Source organism: Zeus faber, assembly GCF_960531495.2.
Source record: "Zeus faber genome assembly, chromosome: 15".
Taxonomy (NCBI): domain Eukaryota; kingdom Metazoa; phylum Chordata; class Actinopteri; order Zeiformes; family Zeidae; genus Zeus; species Zeus faber.
Window position 1 is genome coordinate 21358032 of NC_137194.1, and position 15867 is coordinate 21373898.

At 45.4% G+C, this 15867-nt stretch overlaps 1 protein-coding gene across 1 annotated transcript in view; it reads left to right on the forward strand.

The window, feature by feature from the left end:
• Positions 1 to 2655: 2655 nt before the first annotated feature.
• LOC307241257 (serine/threonine-protein kinase WNK2) overlaps positions 2656 to 15867 on the forward strand; it is a gene marked incomplete at both ends in the record, with an annotated part of 38189 nt that continues 24977 nt past the window's right edge. Inside the window, 2 exon segments of the mRNA XM_080015297.1 lie at positions 2656 to 3291; positions 14391 to 14563. Coding sequence (XP_079871423.1) covers positions 2656 to 3291; positions 14391 to 14563 — 809 coding nt within the window.

Below are 15867 nucleotides of genomic sequence, written 5' to 3' on the forward strand. Positions count from 1 at the left end.
TAAAGAGCTCTGTTTATTCAACACATTCCAATTGACGGAGCTTTTAAGGATCAATTCCAGTGTTATTGACTCACACTGTTGGGAGACACATTGCAGACGATGCTATTTGCTCATTTTATTGAGCATTGAGATAGGACATTTTGTGTTGGATGTTTATTTCAATGACAGGTATCTACTGTATCTCAAAGGATTCACCAGTGAGTGAATCTCTCTCTCTTTCTCTCACTCACACACGTGCACACACACACGTGCGCGCGTGCACACACACACACACACACACACACACACACACACACACACACACACAGTGTGGTCAATGAATTGGAAACTAAAGAGACATTCTCTATTCATGAGATCACTTACGTACCAACCAGAATGTCACCGGACCTGTAGGCATGGCTGCAGACACACTAACAGACTGGCAGACTTTTACCAAACAACATTGATTATCTGGTCTCTCTTAGCCCCTGTTCACCTGCTGTGTTGCTGCTGCTGCTGCTGCTGCTGCTGCTACTGCTGCTGCTGCTCATGACTTTTATTGCCCCAAATTACCCTCTGGACACGTGGTTTGGATGATGATACTAAGGATAACAAAGATGATGATGATGACGATGAAGATGATGAAGATGATGATGATGATGATGATACTGAGGATAACAAAGATGATGATGATAATGATGATAGTGATGATGAAAATGATGATGATGATACTGAGGATAACAAAGATGATGATGATAATGATAATGTTGATGAGGATGATGATGGTGATGATGAATTTGATGATGTATAGTTGAGTCTTTCTTTCGGCCTATAATTTATTTGAACCAAATTACAGGATAAACACATTCTGGTGGATTTGTAGCTCATGCAGCCTGTGGAGGTGAACTGCTTGTTTTTTTTTTTGTTTGTTTTATCCTTGTTATTACATCACATCAGATAGGATAAGATATAGTACTTTTGCAGCAGCTCAGTGAGCAACAGGCCAGGGACGCAATGCCATCGATGGAAAAAGTATGCACACCAAAAATAACAAAAGTAGAAAGAAAAAATTAGGAATAGGCAAAATAAAAATAAGGAATATAGACAAGGTCAGAAATATACAGGTTAGAATTTACAATTAAATAACGATAGAATATAATACAAAATATAACGTCATATTCGTTCAATCATTAAATAATACATATTATTATTATTATTATTATTATTATTATTATTATTAATAATAATAATTATTATTATTAGCATTATCATCAGCAGCAGCAGCAGCAGCAGCAGCACCTGATTGGAGGAAGCTGTAATGGGGCGTGTGAGCGTTCGGAAATCCAAAAGGCCCTTTTATATGCCTGCTTTTCACAGTACGCCGCTTATTTGCACAAATTACCCAGCTCCTTATTGCAGTTTATTTGTATTTTCTGGGCGGTTGAGAGTCTCATCAACAGCCCCTGTCCTCCGCAGCGGCACGGCAGGTCGTTCCCAGCGCCTTTTGATTGGGCGCTCCCGCCGTGGTTACCAGGGGCGTGGAGCCCGGCGGTGTGAATGGGGAGGGAACCCGGCATATCAGTGTGGGGAACGAGCTACAAACACACGCCGGTCCACGTTGAGAATTAACCGCAGGAGGAGGAGGGCGAGGACTACGACTCGTTTGCCGGGCAAGCGAACCGTTCTCTCGACGCACGGCGCCGGACGGTATTCTGGGAAGAGGGAGCTCGCTTGGAAGTCGCGGCTCCGGGGAAAAGCTCGAAGCCCCCGGCGTCGTCGCAGCTGTTTTTCTTTTTTTGGGGGGGGGGGGTTCGAAATTGGCTCCCGCCGGGGGAGTAGACGCGTGTGAGGACTTCGGAGGAGGACCCACCCGTTAAACCGAGGCGAGAAGCCGCATTCGGTAACGTCGCGCTGTTGAAATATTCCTCCGCGCGAACGCGAGGATACGCGGTCCGTGAAATAGTCCACCTTTTGTCGGGGACCGCCGGGGGCTGACGGGCTGCGGCGCGGCCGGCTTGTGGCAACACCGCCTCGTGGATCAGCCGGAACGGTGGAGGGGTAAGATGTTGCCCTTTAAAATCTGATATTTGAGTGAAGGAAAATATCTCACTGGCTATGGAAGTCATTTTTTTTTTTTAATGAATTAATTCATAATTTGAAGTCGTGCCTTGCACCGTTGCACTACCGCCCTCCTCTCACTGCCTCTGCACAGGAGACCCCGCTTCGCACCTGTGTGTGTGTGTGTGTGTGTGTGTGTGTGTGTGTGTGTGTGTGTGTGTGTGTGTGTGTGTGTGTGTGTGGACTGTGTGTGTGTGTGTGTGGACTGTGTGTGTGTGTGTGTGTCCAATCTCTTATATAACAATACGGTAGGCTCCATCCTGCGTCGCATGTACCCCAAATCTTTTATTCAACAACAATGGTGTCCATTCATATGAGCAATGCGTCCTTCAGATAAGGAACGACTGTGTTGTTCTGGTTCTAAACTTGCTGCATTCAATCTCTTGCAGTTTGGGCTGAAACCTCCCAGTCCATGACATCGAACGGGCCTCTGCTGACAAACTGCGTCACCAAGTGGGCGTCGCAGGTATTCACCTCCGGCCCTTGAGTGTCGGGAACTTCCAGAGATGGGCAACGACGCCGCTGCCACCACCTGGAGACGTCGTTGAAGATTTAAGGATGGAGCCAAGGGGCGATTCGTCAACCGAGGCTCCCCAGGGCCTGAAATACCAATCTGTACCCAGCTCTCAGTGTGAACTCAACATAAATATGTATGAGGGCGTCAGTGACGGGAATGTCAATAACGTGGACTCCTCCGAGGTGGTGAGGGGAGGGAGTGACCCCAGCGCGTACCCGTCGTCCAGCTATCAGCAGAGCGTGCACCAGAGATTCATCCGGAGGAGTCTGTGGTTCTCCGAGTCGGACGAGCAGGCCTTCGAGCCGCCCGACAACGCGTGCGATAACAAGAGCAGGATCCTCAACATCAACCTCCGCACGATCGTGGACAGGGCGCGGGGGGCCAGGGCCCTCATTCAGGAAGGGTCGAGCACCGAGAGCCAAGGCGGTCAGAAGGACAGCGCCACGGAGAGCGCCAGCGCCGACGAGGAGAAGGAGAAGGGCGGAGACGGCAGTAAAGCCGCTGTCAAAGCGGCCAGCGAGGAGAACGAGGAGGAGGCGGAGATGAAAGCGGTGTCCACTTCGCCCGGGGGGAGATTCCTCAAGTTTGATATTGAGCTGGGGAGGGGATCCTTTAAGACCGTCTACAAAGGCCTGGACACTGAGACGTGGGTGGAAGTTGCCTGGTGCGAGCTGCAGGTACCGTACTGAGTCTGTTCCCCCGTCACTCAAATGTCACTGTGTCATGTCGCTGACATCGAACCTAAATGTTTTTTTTGTTGTGTTTTACAAAGGCAAGGCTCAGGTGACCCGCCCGCCACGCCATGTTGCTTCTACGGCTTCAGTAAAGTGCTCTAGACCTGAGACCTCACAAGGGGCTTGGTCAAAGAGCATAAAGTGTTGAAATAAGAATGTGTGCATCGCGTGTCCTTACTAGGAATTTGGGGTCGTAAATACATTAGTAAATGCCAGTTTTCTGTCTCGCACACGTTGACTGGCGGGTTGCTTCCCACTGTGGGGAATTTCATTAATAGGGTGTCATGGAGCCTCGCAGGAAGCTCTCTTGCTCCACTCTACCAGTGATAAATGAAGGTTCACACATCATGGCGGGACGGTGCTGGTGTCCACAGGGAGCTGTCAATCAGTTGGACTTCCCAGGCAATCCACTATGTTGCAAATGGGTTGCCGCTAAGTTTTAAATGGTTAAGTGTGGCTGGAATATTGACGAGGCCAGACACTGTGGAAACGTATTCGCATTGTAATGGAGATCAGCAGTTTTGTAGGTGCACAAGGAGGGTCTATCTCTTCTTGTGTTGCAGACACATGAAAATCGCCGGCTTAGACTGGGCAAAGGTATTAACTAATTATTTCCGTCCTTTTGAGACTGTAGCGGGGATTATCTCTCTCTCTCTCTCTCTCTCTCTCTCTCTCTCCCTCTCTCTCCCAGGAGGCTTAAGGGGACTACAGTAAGCGTGACTTGCCCCCTCATGGAGAGAATACCGTTGGTTTGACCCTTTGTTCCCTTTCACTATTCGCAGTAGTGATCATTTTGAGTTTCTGCAATTCACACTGAAATTACAGTTTGTGTTAACCCCTTTTGCCCATGTGATAGAACATAACAGGTATTGTAATACTTCAGAGAGTGTGTGTGTGTGTGTGTGTGTGTGTGTGTGTGTGTGTGTGTGTGTGTGTGTGTGTGTGTGTGTGTGTGTGTGTGTGTGTGTGTGTGTGTGTGTGTGTGTGTGTGTGTGTGTGTGCGCGCCCTGTCCCAGCAGCGTTGCGACTGCGTGTGAGCTCCTCTGCTCCCTGCCTGCCTCCATCTGGGACAGGAGGTAATCGGACAGGAGGCAGCTGATGTGAGCTGCACCCTGCTGTGATCCGTGTGGCGGTCCTGTGACCTACACCATTGCGTTGTCTAGCGAGCTCAAAAACATGTTTGGGCAGTAGTTAAGGGACAATTGGGTAAAAAAAACAATTTGTGCTACCTGATGCAATAACTAGAAGTGACCCGGTTGTGTATGACAGCGGCCTCATCATGTCTTGTCATATTCCCAGAATACATTTGAAGGTGTGGCATCCGACATGAGACTATGAGACACTCTGTTAGACGCTCAACTTCAACTGCGTGACGGTGTTTTTGAATACCGATGGTGTGTGGAAAGCGATATCTCCTTCCTATCTGTGACTGAGCCATAATCTGACACAGCAGAAGATGTGATAAACCACACTAAGTTACAACAAGAAGCCTTTGTGTCTTCAGCGGCAGCGATAAACCCCCCGACCTCCGATCTACTGATCTATGGAATACATTTTAATCATATAAAAAGACCTGTCTTGTCCTCATTTAATTTTCTCGGACTATTGTGTCGTTGCTATAGTAAAGACCTATTCAACTGGCGGTCCAGGGCCCGAATGTGGCCCCACATCTATGCAGACTGACCCTTTTTAAATACATTTGAAGGATGGCAATGAACTGAAAAATATAGCTACGAAAATTAAACCATCGGTTCTAAACAGAATTTTCTGCTGAACCTTGTAATTCCGGATATACACGTCTTTTTATTTTAATAGCGAAGGTGAAGTTACAAGATGTTTCCTTCTTCATATTTCACACTTTTGTGTGTGTGTGTGTGTGTGTGTGTGTGTGTGTGTGTGTGTGTGTGTGTGTGTGTGGAATATAAAACTGTAAAAAAAAAAAACCAATGGAATTGCTCATTTTATTAATCTATTCGAATTTTGGATATAGACCAAGATATTTTAAAGAATATAGAACATATGTTTCAGAAATAAAACCCGCATGATGAAATCGTCTGGCCCCTTAAGCCGGTAATAGCTCAGATTTTAGTTGAATAGCCCTGCTTTAGTGCATACAACCCGTGTACATAAACTCCTGTGGAAACCAGCTACTCTGCTGGTTCGATCCCACTTGCATTGCATTGTAGTCTGAATGGATAATTGACATTAATCATGCCACAGTAACATGACAAACCGTTAGTCATTTGTTTTTTTCAGACAAAATGCACAATATTTTGAATCGTATTTCATTAAATTATTACATGAATTTTAATGGTTAAATGATTTTATTAAATTCATTAAATGATGATAGTTTTGTTACATCTGAGTAGATGATATACTATATCATATATACTATATAGATGTTCATTAGATCGACTTTGTCATTGTGGTAACACCATTTTTGGCTTCGATGATGATCATCAGCGAGTTCAAACATGTTGTATGTGAGGCTCCAGTACAGAGTGCCAGTAGCTCATTTAGGCTGGGCGACCGCACCTTTGCAAAGCGTTTTTTGTGAATCCTAAAAAGCAAAGCAGAGCAGCTTGCAGCACATTTTTCTCTTGTTGTTGCGAGGCAACCACAGAATCACCCATCAGTCCCTTTTTAGTTGGTCAACAGTTATTTTTGCTGGTAGGTAGTGACCGACTTTCTACCATCTATTTCCATCTACGCCTGTTCTGTTTTTTCACTTGATGACATCATAGTTCCAGCCGCCCCAAGTTTGTCCTCCAGTTGCTTCCAACTGTCCTCATAACAAGTTAGACTCTAAACTCATCCGATTGGAATATGGAGGGAAAAAAAATCCTGACGATGACGCAGGTTGCTTTTCTGCTGTGATTTCGATTTTTTTTTTTTTTTTTTTTTTTTTTTTTTCCCTTCTCTCTTCTTCAGAGTGTCCACTGTCCAGGGCACTCCTCCAAAACAAGAACTGCATAGAGCACAGAATCCCAAGGCACGCAGCAATGAAACCGCAGCGAGCGGCGAGCTTTACTCCCATTGATAACATTGACATAGACGCCCTGCCTCACGTGACCCGCGGAAGAAAGTTAGCTTTAAGGAACCTGATCTGCTCTGGACAGACCGCAGGAGCCACCTTCTGCCCTACCGCGCCAGAGCGCTTTCGGCAGCATGGTGCCTGCATTAGCTGTGCTTAAGTTGCCTTTTGTGAGCAGTAAAGATTTTATGTCCTTCTCATATGATTTTTCTCTTCCATCTGTGCATCTGGAAGGTCCTGTTTCCTTTTTTTTTTTTTTTAATCCGGTAAATTTACTCAGTGATTTTCCCTCCCTCTAACAGGCACATGGCATTTCTGCTTGTACATTTTCATCTGGTCCTGTGTACTCATGCCCCCTCTCTCTGTCTTTTTCTCTCTCTATCTGTGTGCTCATCAAACCCACATGCCTTTCTGCCCGGGCTGCTGCCGTCATGCAGACAGCCCTGGCTCGGAGAGGGATGTTGATCTATGAGAAGGAGATGCTTGTGGTAACTTTTTTTTTTTTTTTTTTTTTTTTTTCTCCTTCTCCATTGTCCATTGAGAGGAAACTCTTCCTCCGATCTTTGTTTATTGAGATTCAATTTCTAAACCCGACCCTTCCTGGTTCTGTAATGGTTTACTTTTAGCTCTGTTTGTAGTCTCTGTTTGGGTGTTCTCGTCTGTATATGGACGAGCCCAGTGGCGCGTGCGTGTGCGTGTGTGTGTGATTTCCAAAGTTAAAACCCCCCAAAAAAAGGAGGAGGGCACAGCTTGCTGAAGCCGCAGCAGATACCAGGTTAATGAGGCCTGAGTCTGTGGAAACAGCCACTTCCCTGGTTTGTGGGAAGGTGCTGTCGATTTTATATAGTTTGCCCACCCACTCAATGAAAGGCTGTCATGGACCAACATGTGTGTCATGTAGGAGTAGTCTACTTTTTATTTTTTTATTATTATTATTTTTTTGACTTGTAGTGAGGGTGAAGAATGTGAGTGACCGATGTATTCTCAAAGATATGCATTCTCAACATTTTTTAGATACCAGGAGGTTTCTGCTTCACGCAGGTGCTAGGGCATGAGATGGGGTGCAGCCATGTTTGCAGATCAGCGCTGTGTACTACTCCCTGCTTCACAGGGTATGTCCTGCCTCTACTGCCACCTGTCGTTTCGGCGAATGCGGTCAAAATATAAATGCCCTGCGAGCTCTGTTGAAATGTGCGCGCCGTCCACAAAGGGCCCCGGGCGAAAGTACAGCCAAGGCTATCGACATGAGGCGGTTCTGGTCTCGTCCCCTTTGCTGACGGGCTATAGGAATACATGTTTTCAGTGAGGAGCCCCCTTAGATACACTCCACACAGATGAACTTTATTTAACTGGCGGAGCCTTCTACGGAGCAGGGGAGCAGACAAACAGGAGCCCCAAGGCCAAGCCCCCCCCCCCCCCCCCGAGTTGAAAGGTGTCACGACACTACCTTAAGGCTCTTGATCCCTTTTGGAATTTAGGATATGTTATTCGTATGAACTTTGACTCTCTGTTTCCTGTTTTGGTCCCTTACTTATCCCCTGCGGAATGAAGACAGGGCTCATTTTTAATATACAAACTAATGTACAAGCTCATTTGACCTGTAAGCCGCTTTGGTTGTACCGATACAAGAGATAATAACAACCTGTTCCAGAAAAATGACAACTTGTGTTGGACTTTTCCTGGAAAGGCTGATTATGTAGCTAGCTTTTATGTGGCTGACGGTTCGGAAGTCTTACCAACCGCCCACTACTTCGATCACATGCACGCACACGTAGCCACCATATGAAAATAATAGCATTTGTCTATTGCACTGAACAGCGGGTTACAGCACTAAGATATATATTCTTTTAGTAAGAACGAGATGTGAAGCAGGATGCTGAGGAACCTTCAACAAAGTCGACTCCCTCTTTTAGGATATTGCTTTTCCAGACATGATCTGGAATATCATGATTTTTGTGCAAAATGTTTTATTAATCTATTTTTGACGTCCAGGGGACAGGCTTGGCCTCAAGTTGGGAACCACTTCCTTTAGGGATCGTTTGGCTCGTTGGGATTCAGTAGTCAATATTCAATCAAATTACCCCAGATGTTAAACTATTTTGTCAAATAAAGAACTCATTGTTATAGCATTTGAAATGGCTCATATCTGAAGTAATCCATACGGCTGTATCTAATTTGGCCTTGCCAGTGAATGTGTTGAGTGTTAAGTCTACACTGGGACGTTAAGCTCAATCAAGTCCGTCTTTCTGGCTCTGTGCCTCCACTCTGCAGCGGCTGATAAAACAGGATAGGGAGATGGGAAGAGAGTTACCAGGCATGCCGGTTCAGCTCAGGTCATCTGTGCCCCGCACGCTATGCTGACGTGACGCCTCAATTCCAGACCGTAGCGTCTGTGTCCCGGGAACAGGGACACATGCCCCCTGACTGCCCAGGCCACCCACACGCTTTCTGATGTGCACAGGTGCCCACCGGCTTCATTAGCTTTTATTAGTTTACATGGGCATTGTACCCATTTAGCTTACGTTGATTTGGTTCGAAAAGCAGCTGGGTGAAGCCGCCCCCCGCCTGTTATAGCACCACGGCTATTGTAACTGTTTGCTCGCTTTATTTTTTTACGATTTGGTATGTCCCTCAGGGTATGCGCTTTTAGAATATCACTTCCAGCTGTTTGGCATCTGGCTTTACCGGACAGAAAGTAGGGGTCACCTCTAGCACATCATGCATCATTGGCCTTTAATAAAAAAAAAATAATTAAAGTGAGGTGCGAGAAGAGGTCAGAGTGCAACAGTGAAAGATGGAGGAGAGTTGCACGGCTGCTACAGCTTAGTCTGTGCTGCACGCTGCAGAAAGGGGCGGGGTCACAAAGAACAGATTAAAATTTGGATCCCAAGTCGTCCTCACGTTGAACCATCTGGAAGCTATTTGGTGGCTCAGTTTGGTTTCTGTCGGTGTTGTGTTACTTCAGCGATGCGTCTCCCGCGATGCGATCTTCCACCCCCGGCAATCATGGCAATCGGACAAACCGTTGTTAGAAGCATTCAATCGAGAAGATTGGAGCAACCCGATTCCCTCTCGATCATGGATGATAACGGGATGGAAGAGCCTTTGGGAGTAGGAAGGGGTTAAAGAAGCCATACATAAGAGCAGTAATTTTTGAAGTAGGTTGCTACTACAATCGTGGTTCGCTCCCATTCTCAGTAACATGGGGGCTGCTGGAGCGGAGTAGCAGAGAGGCCAGAGGTGATCATGCTAATTTGCACCTCGGAGGCCTGCCCTCTCCTCTGGCTTAATCCCTTCACACTGGACAGAGCAGACTAAGCCCCCTGCGTTGGAGGGAATTTCCCTTGGTCTCTGGATCTAACAAATTATAAAATTCATTGTATGGAATTACCATTTATCTATTGGACGTGGAAAATGCTGAGCTTGCTCACACGGAGACAGACAAACACACGCACGCACACACACACAAGCCAATTTGTGTAGCTTCATCTCGGTTTGTCAAACACATTTTCGTCTGTAACATTAAAGAGCTTTAAAGGAGGTTTTTATGCCTTAATCTGGTGGTTCTCAAACCTTTTTTTCTACTCGTGTACCCCCTCTAAGATTTTTTTTCAGCTGAGTACCCTGTTCACTGGCATTTGGAGGGGGGGAATTAACAAATGTTGGACTCTATATGCATTTTTTTTAATATATATATATATATATATATATATATATATATATATATATATATAATGTTTTTTATAATTGTTTTTTTTTTTCTTTTTTCTGAGTTTCCCCTGCAGTACCCCATTTGACTCTGCCTTAGTCTGAGCTGGACAACTCCAGGCTACATCCGTCCAGATCCACTCATTCACTTGTAGGGGGAAGCAGCACCACGCACTCGCCTTTTTTCATGAGAAACATATGGCTTAATATAGATATGACTGTAATTGTGACTTAACTTAGAAGTCAAGTGTCTCTGGGTGTGTTTCCTTATCACCATTTTCCTTGGACTCCAAATACAGTCTCATGATCTCCGCAACAACTCCACCCATACACACATCACATCATCAGTTGTATAGACATAGGCTTGGTATGCCTTGATATGGCATCAGTGTGACTATTATTGTTGTATGGGTGTTACTTTGAGATAATCATCTTTTGTCAGCGTTATTTAATGCTTCTGTTTGGACAGGGTGGTGATGGAAGGATTTCGTTCAATTAACATGGATTTACTCTGACTGCAAAATTGTGTCATGATGTACCAATATATGCCAACAGAAGACTGCAAATGACATTGCTGCCATGGGGTTGGTGCGATGCCCCCTCTGTCTCGTCATGCCTGTCATTGTTGTTGACGGCTGGTATGTGCACGTTTTTGTTTTTTTTCACCCTTTTCTTGGCCTCGCTGTCCCGCCTTGGATTAAATATCTCACAGCACCACCCTGAATGTCAGTTTTGTAGCCTGTGCTTTCCCACAGCTGCTCTAAAGACAAAATAACAGGCCGCACGGAGCAGCTGCTGGCCAAATCGCCTGTATTTCATGACTGATGGGACATGATGCGGCATGATGCTTGCTGATGGTCCTGCATTATCCTTTCTATAAGTGGAAACTTCGATGCCACTTCAATAAGATGCTAACTTAAGGAAGTTAAGGTCTTCAATCATGTAGTGAAGTCTCATATTTTAATGATTTCAACGGAGGCTTGTTATGCAAACTACAGCTTTTGGCCCTAATCTTAGCCAAATGTTTTGACACATTGATACCTACCATGAGCTGTGTATATTTTACACTAGAGCCTCATTGATAAGATGTGATATTTAATGTAAATTTCTCTCACACTATCAGCCTAATGAAGTTAAATTGAACTAAACCCAAATGTCCCTAATATGGTCCTTGTTAACCATGAATCGGGGGCAGCAGGGGGGCAGATCAATGAGAGAAGCTGATTTTGATCAGAACTACAGAGCTGTAGAGCAAGAATGAATGAAGTATTGATTTTGTTTTTTTCTCACAACGTATTTCCTTGCAGCACCAGAGACCCCACCAGGTGCTCTGGTTTACTCCCCTGTCTAAAGACATGAAGATAGCCTAATTGGCCATGGAGTGCATTGTTAATGTGTTCCATTTAGGGTATCCCTCTGCCATATGTCTGTCTTAAGGTAGGAATAGACAGACTCCAGCACCCGTCCGAACCTGAGCATGTATATGAGGGAAATGAAAATAGTGGATGGTATTTATGATGAATGAAGGTGTTGCTCGCCCCATCAGGGCCAAGTCAGGCTCTTCATTTTCAGAGCACTGACTTGACTGTTACGAATGTCAGCAGCATTTTATCCCAAAAGGCCGATGATTAACAGTAAATATAATTCAATATTCTTTATTTATTATTATTCTTTCGCTTTTAGTTTTAAATGTTTTCATTGGCTAACTGAAGATTGTAATCATCGCATAATGTTTTCTTTCTCTTGTGCAAGTACATATCTAGATGAATCATTTCATGCATACTTTAAACCATGGATATCACTGTACTGGTATTGAATATTGGTCCAAAGACCCCAATACCCCATTTAATGGCTAAAATGGGGTATTGGAGAATGCCCGCTAATACAAAAATCAGATACAAAGAGCCTTGTGTGAGTACACAAAATGTATCCTCACCCCAAGCACTAATTTTATTTCAAGTTTTCTCTTCATTCCCTCTGGCAACTAGGCCCACACTGTTAGTATCTCACCCTGGTGTGTCTGCGAGTTTCCAGATCAGCTGCACTGATAGTTCCCCACAGATGTAGTGGGTGGCATTCGAATAAAGCAGGGCTTTATAGATTACTTCCTGCTCATGTCACAATGTTTATAAATTTATTTTTTTGTGCCGGTTCCCATTGTGGTGGCTTTGGATATTTTTAATCTTGCTTGGGTGGCTCCACCCTATGCTGTGACTAGTTTTGTGTTTTTGTTGACCAAGTGCATAGTGCACACTTGATGAGATTCTTTAGACATAAACACAGAGTTAATTTGTTTTAAGCACTTGTGGCAATTTAAATAGAACAGAAACCGTTTAATCAAGTTAAGCCTGTCAAGAGCTCACATGCCTGTCACAAACAATAAGGCAATAAAAGAGCCAGACATATACAGTGTGTGTATGCACGCACTCATACACACACATCACATACCATCCGGTATGGGGACATGGATGTTTCTGTCATTTCTGGGATGCATTGTGTCTGTCTGTGTATCTTCCCATGCTGTGCACGACACCGCGTGGTATACCATTGGCACCTCAATTATGCAGGAGACCCCACGTCTGCTGAGTCGGGAAACAGACGAGTGTTTGTTTGTGTGTCCATGCAAAGGTCAGTTGTTGGGGATTTGGGGAAGACTGCTGTTGAGGAGGGGGGAGGGCTGTTGAAAATAAATATGAGAATCATTTGACAAAGATGGATGCACCTTGCGTCAGAGTCACGCAAAATGTGCTGGTGGGGTGTGGAAATGAATCTCGACAGGGGGATTTCAAATGTCCCTTCAACAGACTGCCCTACAGGTTAAACTTGAGTCCTTGTGCTGTTCCTGCACAGCATAGTGCACTTGGGGATAACCCAGCCTAAACTACCCGCCCCATCCCCAGCTCATAGCTCAGCTTGGCTCAGTAGAATGGGCTCTCTGCAGAACTGAATAATTCATAGGACTTCAGAAGAGTGCAGTGAGAATCCCCACCCCCCACACACTTGCACGAAAAACTCAATATGCCACACACATGCATGCACACGGTGCGTGCTTCATCATCATATCACCCCACTTCACCCAGCAACACAATGCAGCATTGCAAATATTTCTCTATTTATTTAGAAGCATCTTAACCAGGTTGTGTTTGTACTCTGCATTTTACCGTGTTCTTACCAGAATAAACAGGGGATGTGGGGTTGTGCAGGGGTGTGGCAAGGACGTGTATCCGTGATCAGCACTCTGCGTGTATTGTCACGTAATGTTTTTGCTGCTGGATTGCAGTGAAGAAGAATAAGAAAAAAATCCCGTCTCGCACAGATGAAGGTGCTCCTTTGACTCTTAAGAGTGGACTCAGCATTTTGTGTGTGTGTGTGTGTGTGTGTGTGTGTGTGTGTGTGTGTGTGTGTGTGTGTGTGTGTGTGTGTGTGTGTGTGTGTGTGTGTGTGTGTGTGTGTGTGTGTGTGTGTGTGTGTGTGTGTGTGTGTGTGTGATGGAGAAGGGAGTGGTTGGTGTGAGGGGCGCAGGAGATGAGAAGGATTGCAGATGTGGGGGAGGGGAGAAAAGCAGAGGGGAGTGGATGGGGGAGATGGTGAAGGATGGAGAGGTAAGGATCGATTGACTGTAACCTTTTGCTGCAGCTCTTGTTGGGTGTGACCATATCTATGTGCGAGCCTGTGCTCCGCTGGGGGCCAGCAGAGCAATCACCTACTCCATTCCTAATTACACTGGCTAACCACGCATCCCTCCCTCATGGATAGATTAGGACAGGCCAATAAATCAATATCATAGTTTAGTCTTTTCAGTTCCGTATCATATCGTCACAGTCATGATATTGAGATATCGTGAGATCCATTTTGTAGGCTAAGGTACTGATGATAAGATGCGACCGAAAATGTCCTGCAGTACACACTGAAATATTTCAGGGAGTTTTGTTTAAATTCTGTATCATGGGAATTGGAATTCATAAGCAGAAATAATGTTGTTTTTGTGGCGATGTCAGCATGTAGCCTGTGTAGTCACTATTGTTACTGTTGCTCCTGCTATGGTGGCTTGAGGAAACCAGTGTCCTAGATATCTCCTGGGTGAGCAAACTCCTGGCTATATTATATGTATAAAAATGTGCTCTTTCTCTTCCTTTCGGATTCGCTTTCAAACGTAAACAAACAGGCTGTTCAGGAAGGACCTGTTCCATCCAGTAGTTCTTGAAAAGCAAACGTGCCGTTGCAAGACCATCGCCCCGCACCACATCCATCGAGTGCTAAATATTTGTTGTCTTCATTTCCCTCCCTGTACTCCCTCTAGGACCGCAAACTGTCCAAAGCAGAGCGTCAGCGCTTCAAAGAGGAGGCGGAGATGCTGAAGGGCCTCCAACATCCCAACATTGTTCGCTTTTATGACTTCTGGGAGTCACCCCTGAAAGGGAAGAAGTGCATCGTCCTGGTAACGGAGCTGATGACATCAGGGACACTTAAAACGTGAGTGTAAACTGCTGAAGTCAAGAGGCACTCATTTTGGATGCCACATACGGATGTTTTAATGAGGACATTGACGTAACAAACAGGTGTGTGTGTGTGTGTGTGTGTGTGTGTGTGTGTGTGTGTGTGTGTGTGTGTGTGTGTGTGTGTGTGTGTGTGTGTGTGTGTGTGTGTGTGTGTGTGTGTGTGTGTGTGTGTGTGTGTGTGTGTGTGTGTGCGCGCGTGCGCGCTTCTCATCTTTACAACAGACTGTCTGATAAGTGTCACACCACTCATTATAATACCCTCACGCCTAATGCCGAGTTCAGCCTACATGATTCTGGCCTGATTGCCGTCAAAGATCAGAGGAAAACCATAGCGCGCTCCCGTGAGCGACGAGTGTGTGGGGCAAACTGTTCAGGACGCGATCCGACTCCTCACCGATGGGCCGCGAGTCATCGAGCAGGTTTAATATCTGGTCGTGTCGGAATCGAGTCCGGGGTGACACAGCGAGCTATAGCCAATGGGAGCAGACATAGAGTTGGGGGGGGGGAGTCGAGAGGGAGAGACGGGAGTGCAGCTGGGCAGCAGCCAGGAACACACAACACGCCCATTTTACTTTTATTTTCTGGGTTTTTAATGTATTTCTCATTTCAATTCTGCATTTATTTATTTATTTATACGGTGATCATGCTGAATCGAAAAAAATAACAAATAATTCTGGCCATTTCCGGTGTGACTTCTCGCATGTGTTTTCGTGGCAATCAGTCATGTAGTCTGAAACCAAAACGACTTAAAGATTCCTGATCACAAGACAGAAAGTTGTGTAGTGTGAACAGTGCAGCTATCTGATGACTTTGAAAGTTGTGTGGTGTGCCCATGGCATAAGGACACTACCTTTAACCCCCCCGACTGTACCACGTTCCTTGGGACATTCATTATAATACATTTTTCCTACCGGATCCCTGCTTTTTCCCCCACCTTGGCTTGGGCCGATATTCGATAATATCTGATATCGCAATATTTACCACCATATGGAATATTTTCACGCTATCGAAATATCCCCCTTTCGTCCGTCTGTTGCTCCCGTGGTCTCACGGATGGAGTAGCAGAGCGCACGTACAAAGCTCATTCACCTGCGCGCCCAAAGACGATGTATGTACGCAACAGCGAGGAGATGGAGGATTTGGACGTTGTGGCGTGCGTGGTGCGGATGATCCGGTGATTAAGTTGCGGCTCCAGATTATTACCTGCGTTACTAAAATTATATTATACTTATTATACTTATACTATACTTTTTCACAATTGTTTATACAGAACTGCCG